Source organism: Daucus carota, chromosome 3, assembly GCF_001625215.2.
Source record: "Daucus carota subsp. sativus chromosome 3, DH1 v3.0, whole genome shotgun sequence".
NCBI classification, from domain to species: domain Eukaryota; kingdom Viridiplantae; phylum Streptophyta; class Magnoliopsida; order Apiales; family Apiaceae; genus Daucus; species Daucus carota.
The window spans coordinates 38,913,444-38,931,155 of record NC_030383.2 but is presented as its reverse complement, the minus strand read 5'-3'; the positions used below and the strand labels follow the sequence as shown (position 1 = coordinate 38,931,155).

Sequence of the window (17,712 nt, the reverse complement as noted above, 5' to 3'; positions counted from 1 at the left end):
TAGATTGTCATGCCGAGTTTTGTCATACAGCGTATAGAACACACTACAAAACCCCTCTATGACAATTGAGATATTGTCATACCGAACAGTGAAACAACGAAATGCACTCGGTATGACATTTATTCAAATGTCATGCTGAGTTTTTCTTAAAAAATAAAACAGCAAATTATGTATAAATACTATGATTTTTGATTTTCTTTAAAAATAAAACATTTTACACTTAAAATCAAAAATCTAATACAAATAATATATAATAAATTACACAAATATTTTGTAAAATTCAACTTTAATTGAATATAAATATTTATGAATTTAACTTTAATTCATTAAAATGAATTAACTTAAAATCTAATATTTATGTTTAATTAATTTTGAAAAAAAACAAAAAACAAAATAGACACAAATAATTATCTAAATGCTTGAAAAATAATACAGGGGAGTATGCAGCACTTAGAAAATTACAGAGACAAATATGAACATGCATAATTACACAGAAAATTATCTGATAATTTACAAACAATTATATAAAATCTAATAAAATAGATATAATTACACAGAAAATTCACAAAAGTATATAATAATATATAAGACAAATATAAAATATATACAAAGAGAATCATGGCATATTTAACATCCCTAGCTCACAAACCAACTTAGAGAAAGTGGATTCATCAAGTGATTTAGTAAAGATATCAGCAATTTGATCAGCCGTGGGTACAAAATGTAATACCACAGTACCATTCATGACATGTTCTCAAATAAAATGATACCTGATATCTATGTGCTTGGTCCGGGAGTGTTGCACTGGATTGTTTGAAATGGCTATGGCACTGGTGTTGTCACAAAATATTGAAATTTTGTTAACATCAATACCATAATCATTTAATTGATTCCTGATCCATAGAATCTGAGCACAGCAACTGCCAGCAGCAATGTACCCAGCTTCAGCAGTAGAAGTAGACACTGAGTGTTGCTTCTTGCTGTACCAGGAAACCAACCGACGTCCTAGAAATTGACAGCTTCCAGACGTACTCTTTCGATCAATCCTGCAACCTGCATAATCAGAATCTGTATAGCCAGTTAAGTCAAAACCAGTATTCTTAGGGTACCAAATACTTTAACCAGGTGTACCCTTAAGATATTTAAAGATTCTTTTGATGGCTATAAGATGTGATTCTTTAGGATTAGCCTGAAACCTAGCACATAAACATGTTGCAAATATAATATCTGGTCTACTAGCAGTGAGATTGAGTAATGAGCCAATCATACGTCGATAGCTTGAGATATCAACTTTCTTACTAGATTTATCCTGGTCAAGCTTTGTGGCAGTGGCCATGGGTGTCTTTGCCAGAGAAGAGTCTTCTAGATTGTACTTTTGTAGAAGATCTCTGACATACTTTGATTGACAAATGAAAATGTCATCTTCCTTTTGGCTTACTTGAAGACCAAGAAAGTAGGATAGCTCACCCATCATACTCATTTCATAAATACTCTGCATTAACTTAGCAAACCTCTTGCACAAGTTATCGTTAGTAGAACCAAATATAATATCATCAACATATATTTGAACAAATATCATATTATTATCATGCAATTTGTAAAAGAGAGTTTTGTCTATGACACCTCTAGTAAAATTGTTTTCAATTAAAAACTCAGAGAGAGTGTCATACCATGTCCTTGGTGACTGCTTGAGCCCATAGACAACTTTGAATAGGAAGTACACAAAATCAGCAGCTCCCTTTCAAAACTAACCACTTTGTTCGACCATTTTTCAAAAACAACTAGTTTTTTTTCGAGTTTTCAAAACTAACCAGCCTAATATTTTAAAAACGGGCGACGCAAGAAGCACAATTTTCCCAGTACGGGACGCCCCTCCAAACGGCGACCCAAACCAGCAAAATCCCCCGTAGGGGTCGCCCCTTCAACGGGCGTCCTCACCTATAAATAATAAACCCTACTCACGCATAAAAACAAACAAGTGAAGAATCAGCTGAGTGAAAAAACGGCGGAAAAAAGAGGAGAAAGAGGAGAAAGCGAGTGGAGGCTGGGAGAGGGTCGCCAGAGATCTGAAAAGGGAGGAGAGGGTCGCCCAAAATCTGATTTTAAGCTTCAAATCAACCCCGATTAGCATTAATTTGAAGGTATTATCCTAATCTTCTCTCAAAAATTGTGTATATATATATGTATAATGCCTTGATTTTAATTAATTTCTTGTATGATATACTAGAGTTTGCATGCTTGAGATTTGATATGAGATTTGATATGAAATTTTGAAATTTGAAATAGTTTAATAATTTAGAGATTTATGTTTGAAATTAAGGGTACTTTTTAGGATTTTCTAAATTAGATCTTTAGGCTAAGTTCATGATTTTAAGATTTTGCGACTGGAAATTAATAAAATAATGTTGGAAAATAGTCAAATAAGCGGTAGGAAACCGAAACTAAAATTACTATTACTATTCGAATGAAAATAGAAACATATATTATTCGAATTAAAATATTAATATTCGAATTAAAATAGAAATATTTTAAAAATTTATATGCTATAATATACGAATATAATATATTTGGAATAAAAATATTAAATATAATAATCGAACTAAAATATACATAAATATTAATATTTGAATATAATATATTAAAATATTAACATATAATATAAGCATGTAATATTCGAATATAATAAATTAAAATAGGAATATAATATTTATAAAAAAATATTAACATATATAAATATATTATTTGAATTAAAATATCCAAAAATATAAATATATCGAAAAAAATCACTTTTAACATATTCGAATATATATATATATATATATATATATAAATGTAATATTCGAATTAATATAAAACTATAATATTGGAATTAATATATAAAATTCGCACTAAAATATAAATATAATATTTTTTTATGAATATTATAAAATTCGAATTAAAATATCAATATTAAAAATATTCGAGTATAATATATATAAATATTTATATTGGATATAATATATTAAAATATTAACATATAATATAAACATATAATATTTTAATATATAATTATTAAAATATGAATATAATATTCATAAAAGAATATTAACATATATAAATATTCTATTTGAATTAAAATATCAAAAAATATAAATATATCGAAATAAATCACTTTTAACATATTCGAATAAATATATAAATATAATATTCGAATTAATATATAATATAATTTTTGAATTAATAGGTAAATATAATATTGAAATTTATTTGTTGGCGCAGATGGATCCCGCAGTTTACGGTCCGGGCCCTGTCAATGGCAACTTGTTGACATTGCAGAACGATCACATGTCCGAGGCGGTGTGGAACAGGAGAGAGGTAATGACCTGACTTATTGCTATTTATTAAAATAAAATGTCTGCTTTATGATAAACTGCTCACACATTTTGCATTTTAATTGTGCCAGGCACCGGAGGATTTGAGAGTGAGGGCCAACTTCGATGAATATTGGAAGACAGTTAAAAATAACTGGCCGCATCACTCGATAGTGACTTCCATCATGACCGCGGGTTTTGTATGGATTTTTAGGTTGGGGAAGGTTAGGCATGATAGGGGGTGATCACAGCCTTCATCGAGAGGTGGCGTCCAGAGACGCACACTTTCCACCTATTGTTTGGAGAGGCCACCATCACACTGGAGGATGTTCATCACATTCTCGGCTTACGGACCACTAGCCGACCACTTATCCTGCACGGGTACACCTCCACTCCAGCCCCGAGGGTGGCTTTGGTACGGGATTTACTTGGACTATCTCCTGGGGACGATGATTTGAGGAAGGACAACTTGAAGATCCAGTGGTTGATTACACACTTTGGCAGATGTTACCGGTTGGACGAGTTGGCTGAGGATTTTGGTGCGCAGTTTATCTTTCACATCAGGGCACACCTACTCTGTGTGATCGGATCGTTGTTTCCCAGTGGCAGCGGGAACTATATGCAGCTAAGCCTTCTTCGGTTACTAGATGACCTGGAGACCCTGGGTGGTTATAGTTGAGGCAGTGCTGTTCTTTCCTACCTATACCAGGAAGATGTGTGATGCGAGCAGGGGAGTCAAAACCGACTTCAATGGGTATGCCACATTACTTCAGGTACGCATGAAAGTAACCTCTTTAATCCCATTACTGTCATTTAGTTTTAACAAATTGTCTTCCCATACAACTTGATGTGCACATATATGTACTTTGATACCAGGTGTGGATATACGAGCGGTTCCCTACGATAGCTCCACGACACAGGTCTCAACCCCAGTTTACTTACCCACTTGCTCTTAGGTATGTAATATGCTACTCTTCTCATAAACGCATTCAATTATTGCACATGCACTACTTCTCTTCCTTAATCTAAACATTTTGTTGTAGGTGGGTGGCCTCCGTTACCCGTACTCAGGTGCCGCACTCTCAGAGTCGTATCACCCGGTACGAGTTGGATAACATGGATGTGGAACAGTTTTTGTGGAGGCCGTATGCAGCTTTAGATGATGAGTTTCAGCGCGATCAGACATTGTACTTACAGTGGACAGCTCCCACCCCTTTGATGTACATGGCATATGTCGAGTGGTGTTATACTGACAGGGTGACGAGGCAGTTTGGGTTCGTTCAGGACATACCCACATCCTCCCCACGTAGGAATCATCAGGAGTTGCACAACGTCGTCAACGAGTCCATTAACTGGGAGGGCGCCCAGGAGACATACACTCGTTTGTGGGATACGTCCCTTCACCGATCTATGACATCTCCTCCACTCATGCCGGGCAATGGTTGCTCTCCCGCATACATGCCTTGGTACCTCGGGGTTACACGTAGATACATGGTTAACCCAAGATTCTGGACCACGGCAGATGCTTTTCAGGGGACACAGGGCACCACACAGTCATTGGTAAACAACCTTCTTATTAAGCTTTTTACTATCTTCCACAATTACTTTCGTTCTATTGCATATGTTATGTAATTAAGAATGTATTCTCGGCCTGACTTTTCTTTGCATGTTTGGTAACAGGAGGAGCAGCTTCTAGAGGTGGACTCTGCCAGTGACCCTGCTGCCCCCGATCTTAATCGGGCACAGAGTCTTCTACAGGGGTTGATTGCTCGTGTCAGGGGTCACCGAGGCCCTCCCAGACGCAGAGGTCGGCGTCCTGTCACAGCAGTTGAGCCGGAGCCTGGCACTTACTACACTCATGTGGCCAGTAGTAGCTCAGGTATGGGAGGCTGGTCGCACCTTGTTGGCACCTCTACTTCACCAGATAGGGATACACCAGGTCCTTCAAGGGCGGGGGAATGGCCCCGTTGGCCGGACGTGCCAACTGATACTGTAGGGGATGACTACGTAGGCGGTGAAGGTTGTTTTGTGGTTAATTTAGAGGATGACGAGGACACCTCTGCTGCTGGTGGGCACACACCTGTTCCTCCTCCACTGTAAGAGTCATACCAGTTTTTAGATCGAGATGCTTATCGTCCTGACATGTCATTCCTGGCCGATCAGTACACCACACCTCCACTACAGGCCCCGGTGCCGTCATTTGGTAGCCCATCCTACGTGTTCGGGGCACCTACGTTTCCACTGACACGCATAGATGTCTCCGGACACTTAGGCAGTGACACTTCAGAGCCTGAATATGCAAAAAACAAAAGACACGCAAAACACGAGGGAGGATAAAACGAGAAAGAAAAGAGAAAAAAGAAGAAAACAAATAGAGAAAACCAGAAGCGTGAACACAACAAGAAGAGAAGAAAAGAGAAGATTACACCAAGAGGCGCCAAAAGCAAAAGATCAAAGAAACTAGGATGTGAGAAAGAACAATATGAACAAAGAAGTATAGAGAATGAAAGTAAGAAAGATACCAAAGAAAAGAAGGAAGGAAGAAAACCTGAAATAAAACCATCAGAGCAAGGTGTTGAAAGAAACTAGAGAGAAAAATTACTATGATAGTATCGAACCAAAGGGAAATCCTTTGGTTAGATACTATCAGCTATAAACAAGCATGTATCTATTAGAAGACAAAAATCAAAAGGTCTGGTATATCTTATAAAAAGGAATTATCCTCTGACAAAAGTAATACTTACAACCAATTATTGAGAAAGGTACAACTAATGAAAACGCACAACTGCTCACCTACATTACTATTTGACAAAGAAATGAATTTAATACTATTTCATATAGTTGACTCTCGCGTTGCCTCTAATAACTAAGTAAAGAAATATATATATAAACCAATCCTCTTTATAGACTAACTATAGGGACCAGAAGGAGAGAAAGCCAAAAGGATTGCAAGTAATAAGAAAGTCATTCATAAAAGAGACTACTTCAACATACAATTGCATTGAAGTAGGCCTTATTGTAATAGCCGGCATTAAAGAGGCAAGAATCCCAGCACTTAACCAAGTCAAAATCAAGATAAAACAAGTGCATTATAGAAAGGAGACTAAAGAAAATTGCTGAGATTCTCAAATAGTATTATAGGACTTCGAAGAAATCTCGTTGCTTGCATATGGCTATTATTACTTCATAACCAGCTGAAAGATCAAAGGAATATTAATCCATAAACAATATCCAGAATCACACCCCTGCTTTTTAACCAACAGCATTCCAAAAATCTTCTTAAAAGAAAAACAAGATAAGTACTTTAAGACAAATAGGCCTCCTGAACAAACATATGAAAGGCAGCTTCAAAGTAGATAATTAGTCTATGTCAATAGTTTAGAACACACTGATCAAATGTTAAAACACATAGAGTACACAAGGCACCCAGTACCTCAAAGGGAAGCTAATGAAAAGCGAGATCCAAACTCATCATCCAAGCCTGGTGGTTAACCGTTTCATCTTTTCGATTTCTCCGGACACCGAAAAAAACTAGTAATAAACCTCAAAACTCTGGCTTCCGCTTTCGAATTTGTGTGGGCACTGAGTCCCTAGCTTTGCTTTTATTCCTCCCTGATATATTCATGTTAATTTATCAGCATTATAAAACTAACCCATATAGTCATGGACTAAACATTTTTCAGCATCAGAGATAAGCTAGACAATTAAAAAGCAGAGTCAAACCGATACGCGATCATGAGGATCAAGATCTCTTTCGGGTAAGAAGTCAGCTTTAAAAACAACAAGACAAAAATATCTCCTGCCATGACTAAAACAATAAAGTGCCATGACTTGATCATTTACAAGCAACTTAAAAAGAAATGCCTGTTTTAAAATGTCCACTTAATTATGCCAAAAAACGGATTAGTCCTTAAAAGACAATATCTACTCCGATTGTATTGCTACAAGGGTCAAGACGATTACCAACATGATGCCGCAAACATTAACATCTGCTTATACAAGATTTCTTGATCATTAAAAGTTAGCTCAGAAGAATTGATAAAAGCAATATAGACAAAATACTGACCAAAATATATGGAACTAAACCATAAGAGACAAGAAAAACTTTCTATTGCTTTTAAATTGGGTCCTCACGAGGGAAGACCCAACAATATATATTTTGCTAGATTCTTGATGATTATTGCTAACCATTTGGTCAAGAATTTAGTCATTGCACAGCCAGATAACAAGCTGGATTGCTGGGTGCAAAGCAAAAGGGCCTGTGGTGATTTGATGAGAATACTTGCAAATGAGCAAGTACCCTTGTCACTTCCATCACTCATGCAGGTATCTTCTGTTCCTACTACTTCTTCCAATCCTCAACCTTCTTCTACTTCTAATGCAGCAATGGAAGTTGAACCCCCCCCAACTTCCTACCCAAGCTGTCATATCCAAGAAAATTTCTAAATCCAAATCTAAGAAATCCACCTCTGGTGTCTCCCAAAAGACATCAGTTGTAATAACTACCACACAACCTAAGGGGAGTATGAAGGAGGTAAGTTGTGAGGGGAGGGGTGAACATCAAAGAAGCCCCCAGAATAAGGTGGGAGAGATGAGTGCTAACCTGCCAAGCCATCCCACATCTTCCCAAAAAGATGTGGTGATTAATATGGAATCAAACACATCTCTGGTGACATCTTCTCAAAAAGATGCCACTATTGAAAAGAGCTCTCCTCCAAGAGCACAGAACAAAAGGGGAAGGGACACTGACCAAACACCTCCCAAAACCTTTTCTAGGAGAACCAAGAAATGGGCACTTGATGCACACACTACTGTACAGTCCAAAATCACAGATTTTGTGACAGTACAAACTTCCTCTCAAATTCAGTTTGATGTGGCTCCAACAAATGTGGAGTCACAGCCCCTTCAAGTTGAAACACTCTCTCCAAACACAGATTTCCATATGGAGGAAGTTGATTTACTATACAACTTCCCCCACCCAAATTCTCCAAATCTGTTCTTGGAGAAGCCAATCTCTGAAATTGATGATCATCCTTCCCAGGATTCGTTGGGTCATCAATCTGTTCCTTCTATGACAACTAGTGAAGTTGTGGAATTACCAAATCCCTCACTCTTCACAGACTCTCTAGTTGTCACTGTCAATGCATCAACTGCTAATCTTTTCACCTCATTGATCGGTATTTCTCACCAATCGGTAAATGTAGTTCTATCAACGGGTGTGCTTAACAGCAATCAGCCGTTGATGAATGACAATATAGCATCAATGGCTATTCCTCAGCCATTGATAGAAGAAGTTCCACTAGCAGATGCAACTCAGTTAGATCATCTTGCTGTCACAAGAGCTGCTAGTGAAGAACTTATTATTGTTACTGCACTTCTAGGCTTGAGAGAAAGTGAGATAGAGGAGAGGCTGTCTTGCAGACAGGCAAAAAGAGAGGCTGTGAGTGAGGGTCTTGGAACTTCTTTCTCCCAGGCAAAAGGAGAGATTGTGGGTTCCACCTTAGATGGTGAAGGTGAGGGTGTGGTGAGCCAGGGTGTGACCCTGATGCAAGAAAATAGAGACAATGAGAGAAATGCAGGTACAAAAGAAATAAGGTTGGAAACTGCTGTGGACCTCTTGGATGCTTCTCAATTTTTTCATCCAGTGTCATCTTATCAAGTTATGGCTGGCCAATCCAATGTCCAAGCAGAGAATACTTTGGGGTTGCTTCACTCATCTGAAGCACTGGAGAGAGCACAACTTGCACATGCTGTTGTTCCTAAGGGCATGCTCTCTACACAAGGTGATTCTAAATATGATGACTCTCTTGCTGATGAGGATGATGATGAAGGAGAGGAAATGGCTGGGCCTTCTGAGATGCCAGATTGGGTGTTCAGTCAAAGCTTCAATTTTGGAGATACCAAGATGGAAATCTTAAGGCAGTATAAGAGGGCCATGGTGTGGGCAGAAGATGAAGATCCCATCAAGAAAACTCTTTCTATGTTTGTGAAGGATAACTTGAGACTTCATAAATCTCATCTTACCCATCTCAGACAAGAAATTGGGGATCTTCACAATGCTGTGTCTGATGTCAAAGAAGATAACAAGAAAAATCTGGAAGCTAGAATGTCTTATGACACCATGGCCAACATCAGAACTAAACTGCATCAAGACTCTCCAATAGCTGCTTCCATTGATGCTCTAGACAAGAGGGTCTCAGATGTTGAGTGTCAACTTAATCAGGTTCTTATCAATCAACACACTCAACAAAAGTTACTTCTCACTCTCCTCCAAGCTCAAAACATTCCTATTCCTAGTGATGTGCTTGCTGATTCCAAAAAGGGGAGAAGTCTACAAGACCTGCTACCACCTCAATCTCTACTCTGCCACAACAAGTTTCTACGACACCACCTGTCATTGCCACCTCTACAGCTCTACCATCAACCATTCCTGTAAACCCTCCTATCTCTTCCTCTAATCTCCAAAGATCAAGTGCCTACAACTGAGGGGGAGTCTACAACTAAGGGGGAGCAACTTGCTCTAGTTCCAAAATCTAAGGCTCCTCCAGCCTCAAAGAAGAAGATGCCACCTAAGAAAGCTAAGACTGTCACTGTCAAAAGTATAAGATGTCAAGGTGAGTCATCTGAGGTCAATGAGTTTAGACCTTGTTTGGTTGATCCTCCATCTCCAAGAAAGCCACATGGTAAGAACAAGCTAGCTGAAGATTTTCCAATGCCAAAATCAGACAAATCTAAGCTACTTGGTCTTGTCATTCATATGGGAAAATTTGGTAAGAAGTGGGATGAAACTGAAGAGGAAAAGAGAGAGAGAGAGAGAGAAGGCTGAGAAGGAAAGAGCTGACCAGGAAGCCAAAGATATTGCAGAAGGGAAGCCTGTCAAGCCAAAGCTAATTGTTGGCAAATTAGATCAAGACTCTGTGTGGAGATCTGAATTTGCTTACATTACAAGGAACAATGAAACTATTTGTGTGCCTCCTGGACACCACTTGTATGCTAAGGCCAAGGAAGAACAGGAGAGAACCCAAGGGCCTTCTGCAAATGAAGATGCTAATATTGAAAAATTTGCTGCAGAACTGTTACAAGAACTAGGTGAAGAAGTTGGTGATCTGGCTGATGGTGAAACCAACATTGCTATTCAGCAACAAATTCTGGATGAAGCCAAGAAAAATCTGGAGAAGAAAGCTAGAAAGAAGTCTAGGGCTGGTGTGAAGAAAAGTGTGTCAAATCTGACTGTGATGCATGAAGAAGAAAGAATCAGATCTCCAAGACAAGATCCACCCCGTACTTCTACTGTTCAACCAGAACCAATTATAAATCCAGAAGAGCTAAAAGAAGAGCCGGTAGAATTTGACATCTCATTTATGAACTTTCCAAAAATCTTTGTGACTAAAGAGGATGAGATTGCAGATTCTTTGAGACCAAAGAAGAGCAAAACTGGAAGCAAGGCCAAACATGTGCCTAGTAACATCAAAAAGAAAGGAGGAAATCCTAGAAGGCATGATCCAGTTGGACCTGTTTAGGTTAAGTCTCCCTCAAGAGAAGTGGTTATTCCTCCTGTGCCAGAGATTGTCAAGGTCCCTAAATCTACTTATGCTTATGCATTTCATATCAGTGAACAGCCTCCAATTGATCTGTATCTGAATGAATTGTTAAGTGTAAAAGCCTTGACAAGGACTAAGAAACTTCCAGAAAGGTTGGAATTCCACTACTCATCTCAAGAAAGAATTGCATGGCCACTAGAAAGGATCTTAGATCAAGACTACAATGATTTGAAGACAGTGTACTTGAAGCTGGACAACAGAACCTTGTTTGGTGAAATCTACACGCAAGCGCACGTGATCATAAGTAATATATTTGTTCGTTCCCACAGAGACTGGTGAATTAAGAATACGCACCTATGCAACAATGTATGATCAATTATCACTGCTAAGACAATTAACAAGGATTGGTTTTCTTTTATACTAATAACTAAAATTACTAATCAAATTCAGAATAGGAAAACACATGGGATTCTAACTTCATTATCGAATTCATCTAGAATTGAAATTACTGATTAACATGCGACTGTTGATCCTAATCAGACAACACGAAAGTAATACATGCCAACTCTCGTTGCACACATATCATACCACTCAAAATCCACAATTAAGATAGAAATCTCATGGACACCAACAAAGCTCAGACCCTATATCTCTATAGCGGTAGTGTAAGCAGAGAGGTTTAATAACAAGTCGTCTATCGTGATTACACAGGGTGATAAAAATAGTTCAAGTCTACCACAAATTATGTTTCATTCACATAATCCTATGTTTACATGGCAAAGTTCTAAATTCAATCATCCACTCTCGCTTCAGAAAGAATTAACAAACAACTTAGAAGTTAGCTACGCTCCTAAGAAGAATAAGCACGGCTCATGCAAACAAATCAACGTACGTCACACAATCAAACAAGTAATATTCTTCGCTAGACTACATCGATAAATCCATTAGAATCCCATGAAGGCGGTTAGTTCATAATCGAACTAATCGACATCATGGTTTCTAATGAAAACATGATAAATAAAAGACAAGAATTAAATAGAATAAAAATGCTTGAATTAATAATAAAGATCACACGTTACAGATTGAAGTTCACGATCTCGCTCGAAACTGTCACTTCCGCGCGAAGAACGATCCAATACAACTGATATTGTGCTTGAATGATTAAACTAAATTACGATATTATTCTCTATTCTTCAAACTACTACTATACGGCTAGGGTTTTTACACACGAGAAATAAAAATGCATTGACTAAGTCAACCGGGCCTCGACCGCTGCGAAAATCCATCAGAAAAGCTGTAAAAATCAGCCCAGGAAGTTTCTGTGGGGCGCCACCGCGCTACACTAGCGCGGGCGCGCTAGTGTTGCAGACTGTAGCGCGGGCGCGCTACAAGTTAGCGCGGGCGCGCTACTGTCTGTGATGGCAGCTCTGATTCCTTGTTTTTCAGCTCGTCCTCGCGTGCACGTCCTTCCTCGCTCCTAGTACCACTTCCGTAGGTGATCACGGTTGCATTTAGCATATGCAACAAGCCCTTTAAACCCCTAGATAGCTCTAGTGGACGAGTGTGCTCTCGTGAGGGTTTGTAGAAGATGTACCCACAAAATCCCAAGTCGTGATGAATCCACAATTCTCTATTCTTGCAAATAATGCACCAAAAACCAACCTAAAATGATAGAAAATCACTTCATCACCTCAACTCGTGACCTGCACAGAAAAACAATAAAAACACATCAAAAGACACTAAACACTTAAGTACAACCAACCAATTTAAGCGGAAATGAAGGCCTATAAGTGTGTATAAATACCACTTATCACACCCCCAAACTTAAACTGATGCTTGTCCTCAAGCGTCAAAGACACCAACAATAATACAATGCAATGCATGAATGCAAGTACGTGATGAATGAGTGAACTATGAAGTAATCGCCTTGTCAATTATAATACCTCAGATTGTGCTAATGTTCTCAAATTTCACTTCTCTCGCTACCAAGTCAATTACTCTTCTATTTACAAGTGTGGAGTGCCAATGTGTGCAAGCATGCTCTTTTATTGAGACAAGACAAAAACTACTACTCCCACAGAATCCCAATCAAGAATCGTAAAAGTTTAAAACTAACACCCCGTCACTCAAGTCCAACTAAAAGCCAAGGTCCCAAAGAATGTCCACACCCTTCTATTTTATTCCTTATATTTTTTTTGCTTTTTATTGGTGATTAATCGCTCGGTCTAAGGTCAGAGCGCTTCGCAGTGTAAATGCGTTACGAACACCACAAGACTTCACACACCAATTATTCACTCTATTTTAGTGGTTTATTTAACCGTGCAATGGTTGAGATCCCTAAAGATTTATGCACTAGTACCCATGTAGCGAGTGTTGGGTCAACAATCCCAAACCACGAGGGCTTTAGGTTGCTAGGCACAAAGTCCCCTCAGACGTAATTACTCGAGTACTAATGAGCTCAACCTAGTTAATTATACCACTTATTTTTCTAGTGAATTTATTACTACTAATTTTTTTTCTTTTCTTTTCTATTTATTTTTTTTTAGAAAGGTATATCTACTCCTCAGTTCCCCCAAACTTAAGATTTACAGACCTAAGCTGAAGGGTGTTCAATTCAATCCTAGAATTCATGGAATTTCGTCTAAATCCTATCTCAAGAACATATGTGAAGTACAATTTCCAACACAAGCAATTTCCAAGTACTAACCTAGCATTGCAATTGAAATTACTAATCAAGAACTACGCACATAACTCATCATAGGCAATTAACTTGGCTTAACTTCATAATTCATGCACATGCTCGTGATACTAGCTACGACAATTACTACTAAACATGTAAAAATAAAGCAAATATGAGAAAAATAGAAAAACGTGATAAATAATCAAAGCAAAAAAAAAAAAAATAAAAATAAACGTGAACTACATGAACTAACTAACACATGCAATAATAAACTACATAATAATATGCTCTTCCTTAGATTACCACCCCCAAACTTAAAATTTTCAATGTCCCCATTGAAAGTGATAAAAAGGCTAGAGCACCCACATACCTACTCGGAGTCCGAGTCCTCCCCCTCCTCTGCTGGAGGTGAATCAGGTGGAGGATACTGCATCCCTGCTCCGAATACTGGCCACTGAATTGTGACCCCCTGTGCCTGAAAAGCACTACCTAGAGCCTGTGTCAAGTCAAAAGCGAACCTCTGGTGGATGTCATGCATGGTATCCATCCGTCTCGCTAGGCGGCGATAATGAGCATCTCCCATCGGTTCGGAGCTCCTCTCCGTCTGTGAAGTACCAGCTCCAGAAGCTCTAGGTTGCTCCCTCCTCACAAATGCTGGACGTCCCCCTGGCACCTCATCATATATGTACCCGAGGCCTCGAGGGTGGGGAACTCCTCCATCCCACTCCGTCATCCGACTGATCGCCGAATGATCAATAGGTGTTCCCGGCAACTGTAGTTGCTCGTTGGCTGGCCAACGAACACCGCTTGATCGACAGAGCTTCGTAACAATTGTGCCATATGGAATAGCACCAGTGGTTCCTCCCCGTAAGAACCTCAGCATCCCCTGATGAATAACATGTCCCAGATCAATATACTTGCCTGAGACAATCCCAAAGAGCAGAATCGCTCTATCCACTGTCACCTCATGCCCATGAGAAGATGGCATGATGTTAGCACATATGAAGGCATTCCACGCCTTCGCATACCGGTTCAAAGCGGCTGCAGGAAAAGAAACATGTGCCGGCAAGGGAGGTGCAGTCATCTTCCAATGCGTGTCCGGTACACACATGTCATACACCAACCGCTCAAGATCAATCGGATCATCATCAAACCGGCGTTTGGCACGCCCAATCCTCTCAACCACCCAATCTTCTTCATTACGGCGCTTGGCACGCCCCCCAATGACTCTACGGATTGCATCCGCACTATAATCAACTCGGATTCCCCGCACCACCGTGAATCCATCGCGATTCTCCTTGGCATTAGCATAAAACTCTCGAATAATAGCCAAGGGAACCGCCTCCGGAGCCTCGCAAAAAGACTCCCAACCCCGCTCTTTAACCATGTTCAAAAGCTCACCGTCTTCCGCCGTGGGTAAGAATCCCCTCTCCTTGACTAACGACTTATTCATAAGCCGTTGAAACTCGGTTCGTGCTCCATCAGAAGTGAACTCAACCTCACCCATCGAGGAAGAATCGCTAGATGTAGGGGCTTGGGTGCTTGTTCCTTGTGATCTTCGGGCTCTTTTGGGTGCCATTGGTAGAGATTTAGAGTTGCAAGAGGTTTGTGTGTAGTGGGTTTGAGAGATTTGGATGAAGGTTGTGCGTATGGATGTGTATATATATTAGGGTTTAAAGAATTATAATGGGATTTGGAGATGGGTTTTGTGTTTATATAAGGATTGAAGAGTTGAGTTAGGGTTTTATGGGATGTATTTCGGGCTAGGCATGCAAAATTAGGATTGTGGGCTTTTTAAAACGAAAAAAAATAATTTTTGAGTGAAAATTCGGCTGACTCGGCAGTCAGTAGCGCGGCCGCGCTAAGTATAGCGCGGGCGCGCTGTGCAACTTAGCGCGGGCGCGCTGACACTAGCGCGGGCGCGCTAGTGTCTGACACCGGAGGCTGAATTTTTTCGATTTTTGTGTTTTTGAGGTTTACAATGGTACAATGTGGTTCCAATGCGTGGGTTGCCTCCCACGAAGCGCTTGTTTAACGTCGTTAGCTCGACGTGAAGTCCCGAATTAATCCGATTCCGATGAAGTATCCTGTGGAGGATACCTCGTTCCATAACCAAACGAATCCCAAGTAATATTAACATCTAGTGCCAAGAATGCTTCAGCAAGAGAGTCTGTTAATATATCAGCAAAACGACCAATTCGTTCTTCCACTGCGTCAATACGCCTGATTATCCTTCGGTACTGTGCTTCATTCAATGTTGAATCAGCAGATGTTTGAATTATGGATTGGTTACTCGCACTGCTAGAGAGTAGAGGACAAGTGTCTCCACATGCATTAGGAATTGAGTTTGAGTGAGCTCTAATTCTGTGCCAGTTAGTCATCTGGATTTCCTGAGTGACTTCGACCGCTTCATCTTCCTCTGATTCTTCCTCTTTTGGAATTTTCCACTTTAGGTCTCTGTGCTCAGCAGCGGCCAGGTTCTCTATCAGCTCGTAAGCATCATCAAAGCTCTTGCTCCAAAGATTTCCTCCAGCTGCAACGTCTAACACTGCTCTACATTGACCATTAAGACCTCTGTAGAAATAATGAATTGCCATTCCAGGAGGCATGTCATCTTCATTGAGATTTTCGAGAATCTTCTTGAATCGGTCCCAAGCTAGACAAAGATATTCTCCCGAGAATTGAGAGAATTTACCTTCAGTGTTTTTGAGAGCTGATACTTTAATTAGAGGATAAAACCTTGTACAGAATATTTTCTCCAACTTGTTCCAGCTATTAGTAGTGTTTGCCGAGAGAGAGATAAACCACGATCTTGCTACATCACGTAGCGTGAATGGGAAGAGTCTCAGCTTCACCAGATCCTTAGGTCCGATATTAAAATCCAAAGCAGTAATGAATTTCTCGAAATTCCTGAGATGCAGGTTTGGGTCCTCAAGAACTGACCCCCCAAATTGAATAGTATCTTGCAGCTTGAGAATGATTGATGGCTTGATGCGAATGCCACTGGCTGATATCGCTGGCTCAATTATGTCAGCCTTATTATCATTGATGTTCAAACGAGAAAATTCACGTGCTGCCACACCAACTGCTGTCCTTGCATAATTCATTGGTTCAGAATCAGAAGAAGAAGATGAATCCATTGCTTCCTTACGGGTCTGAGAACGTGTTTGCATAAACGCGATCCAAGTACCTGAAATAAAGAAAAGAAGAAAAGTGAGAAGAGAATAGAATCCTAGTCAGTGAATTTTAATGCACACTGATGACAAGTACATAAACTAATTAATTAACACCGAGTCCCCGGCAGCGGCGCCAAAAACTTGTTCGGTGAAATCTACACGCAAGCGCACGTGATCATAAGTAATATATTTGTTCGTTCCCACAGAGACTGGTGAATTAAGAATACGCACCTATGCAACAATGTATGATCAATTATCACTGCTAAGACAATTAACAAGGATTGGTTTTCTTTTATACTAATAACTAAAATTACTAATCAAATTCAGAATAGGAAAACACATGGGATTCTAACTTCATTATCGAATTCATCTAGAATTGAAATTACTGATTAACATGCGACTGTTGATCCTAATCAGACAACACGAAAGTAATACATGCCAACTCTCGTTGCACACATATCATACCACTCAAAATCCACAATTAAGATAGAAATCTCATGGACACCAACAAAGCTCAGACCCTATATCTCTATAGCGGTAGTGTAAGCAGAGAGGTTTAATAACAAGTCGTCTATCGTGATTACACAGGGTGATAAAAATAGTTCAAGTCTACCACAAATTATGTTTCATTCACATAATCCTATGTTTACATGGCAAAGTTCTAAATTCAATCATCCACTCTCGCTTCAGAAAGAATTAACAAACAACTTAGAAGTTAGCTACGCTCCTAAGAAGAATAAGCACGGCTCATGCAAAGAAATCAACGTACGTCACACAATCAAACAAGTAATATTCTTCGCTAGACTACATCGATAAATCCATTAGAATCCCATGAAGGCGGTTAGTTCATAATCGAACTAATCGACATCATGGTTTCTAATGAAAACATGATAAATAAAAGACAAGAATTAAATAGAATAAAAATGCTTGAATTAATAATAAAGATCACACGTTACAGATTGAAG

The 17,712-nt window shown here is 39.2% G+C and overlaps 1 protein-coding gene across 1 annotated transcript; it reads left to right on the top strand.

The window, feature by feature from the left end:
* The first annotated feature begins 3,258 nt into the window (after positions 1-3,258).
* On the top strand, positions 3,259-5,450 carry LOC135151528 (uncharacterized). Its single transcript, XM_064090026.1, has 6 exons — positions 3,259-3,354; positions 3,443-3,591; positions 4,060-4,123; positions 4,227-4,306; positions 4,394-4,910; positions 5,031-5,450. Exons 1-6 carry the CDS (start codon positions 3,259-3,261, stop codon positions 5,448-5,450), a joined length of 1,326 nt encoding a protein of 441 aa, XP_063946096.1.
* Positions 5,451-17,712: the final 12,262 nt, after the last annotated feature.

Coding starts and splice junctions, on each gene's coding strand:
- LOC135151528 (XM_064090026.1), top strand. CDS start 3,259: ATGGATCCCGCAGTTTACGGTCCGGGCCCTGTCAATGGCAACTTGTTG. Junction 4,124..4,226: donor GGTATGCCACATTACTTCAG/GTACGCATGAAA, acceptor CTTTGATACCAG/GTGTGGATATACGAGCGGTT. Junction 4,911..5,030: donor AGGGCACCACACAGTCATTG/GTAAACAACCTT, acceptor GTTTGGTAACAG/GAGGAGCAGCTTCTAGAGGT.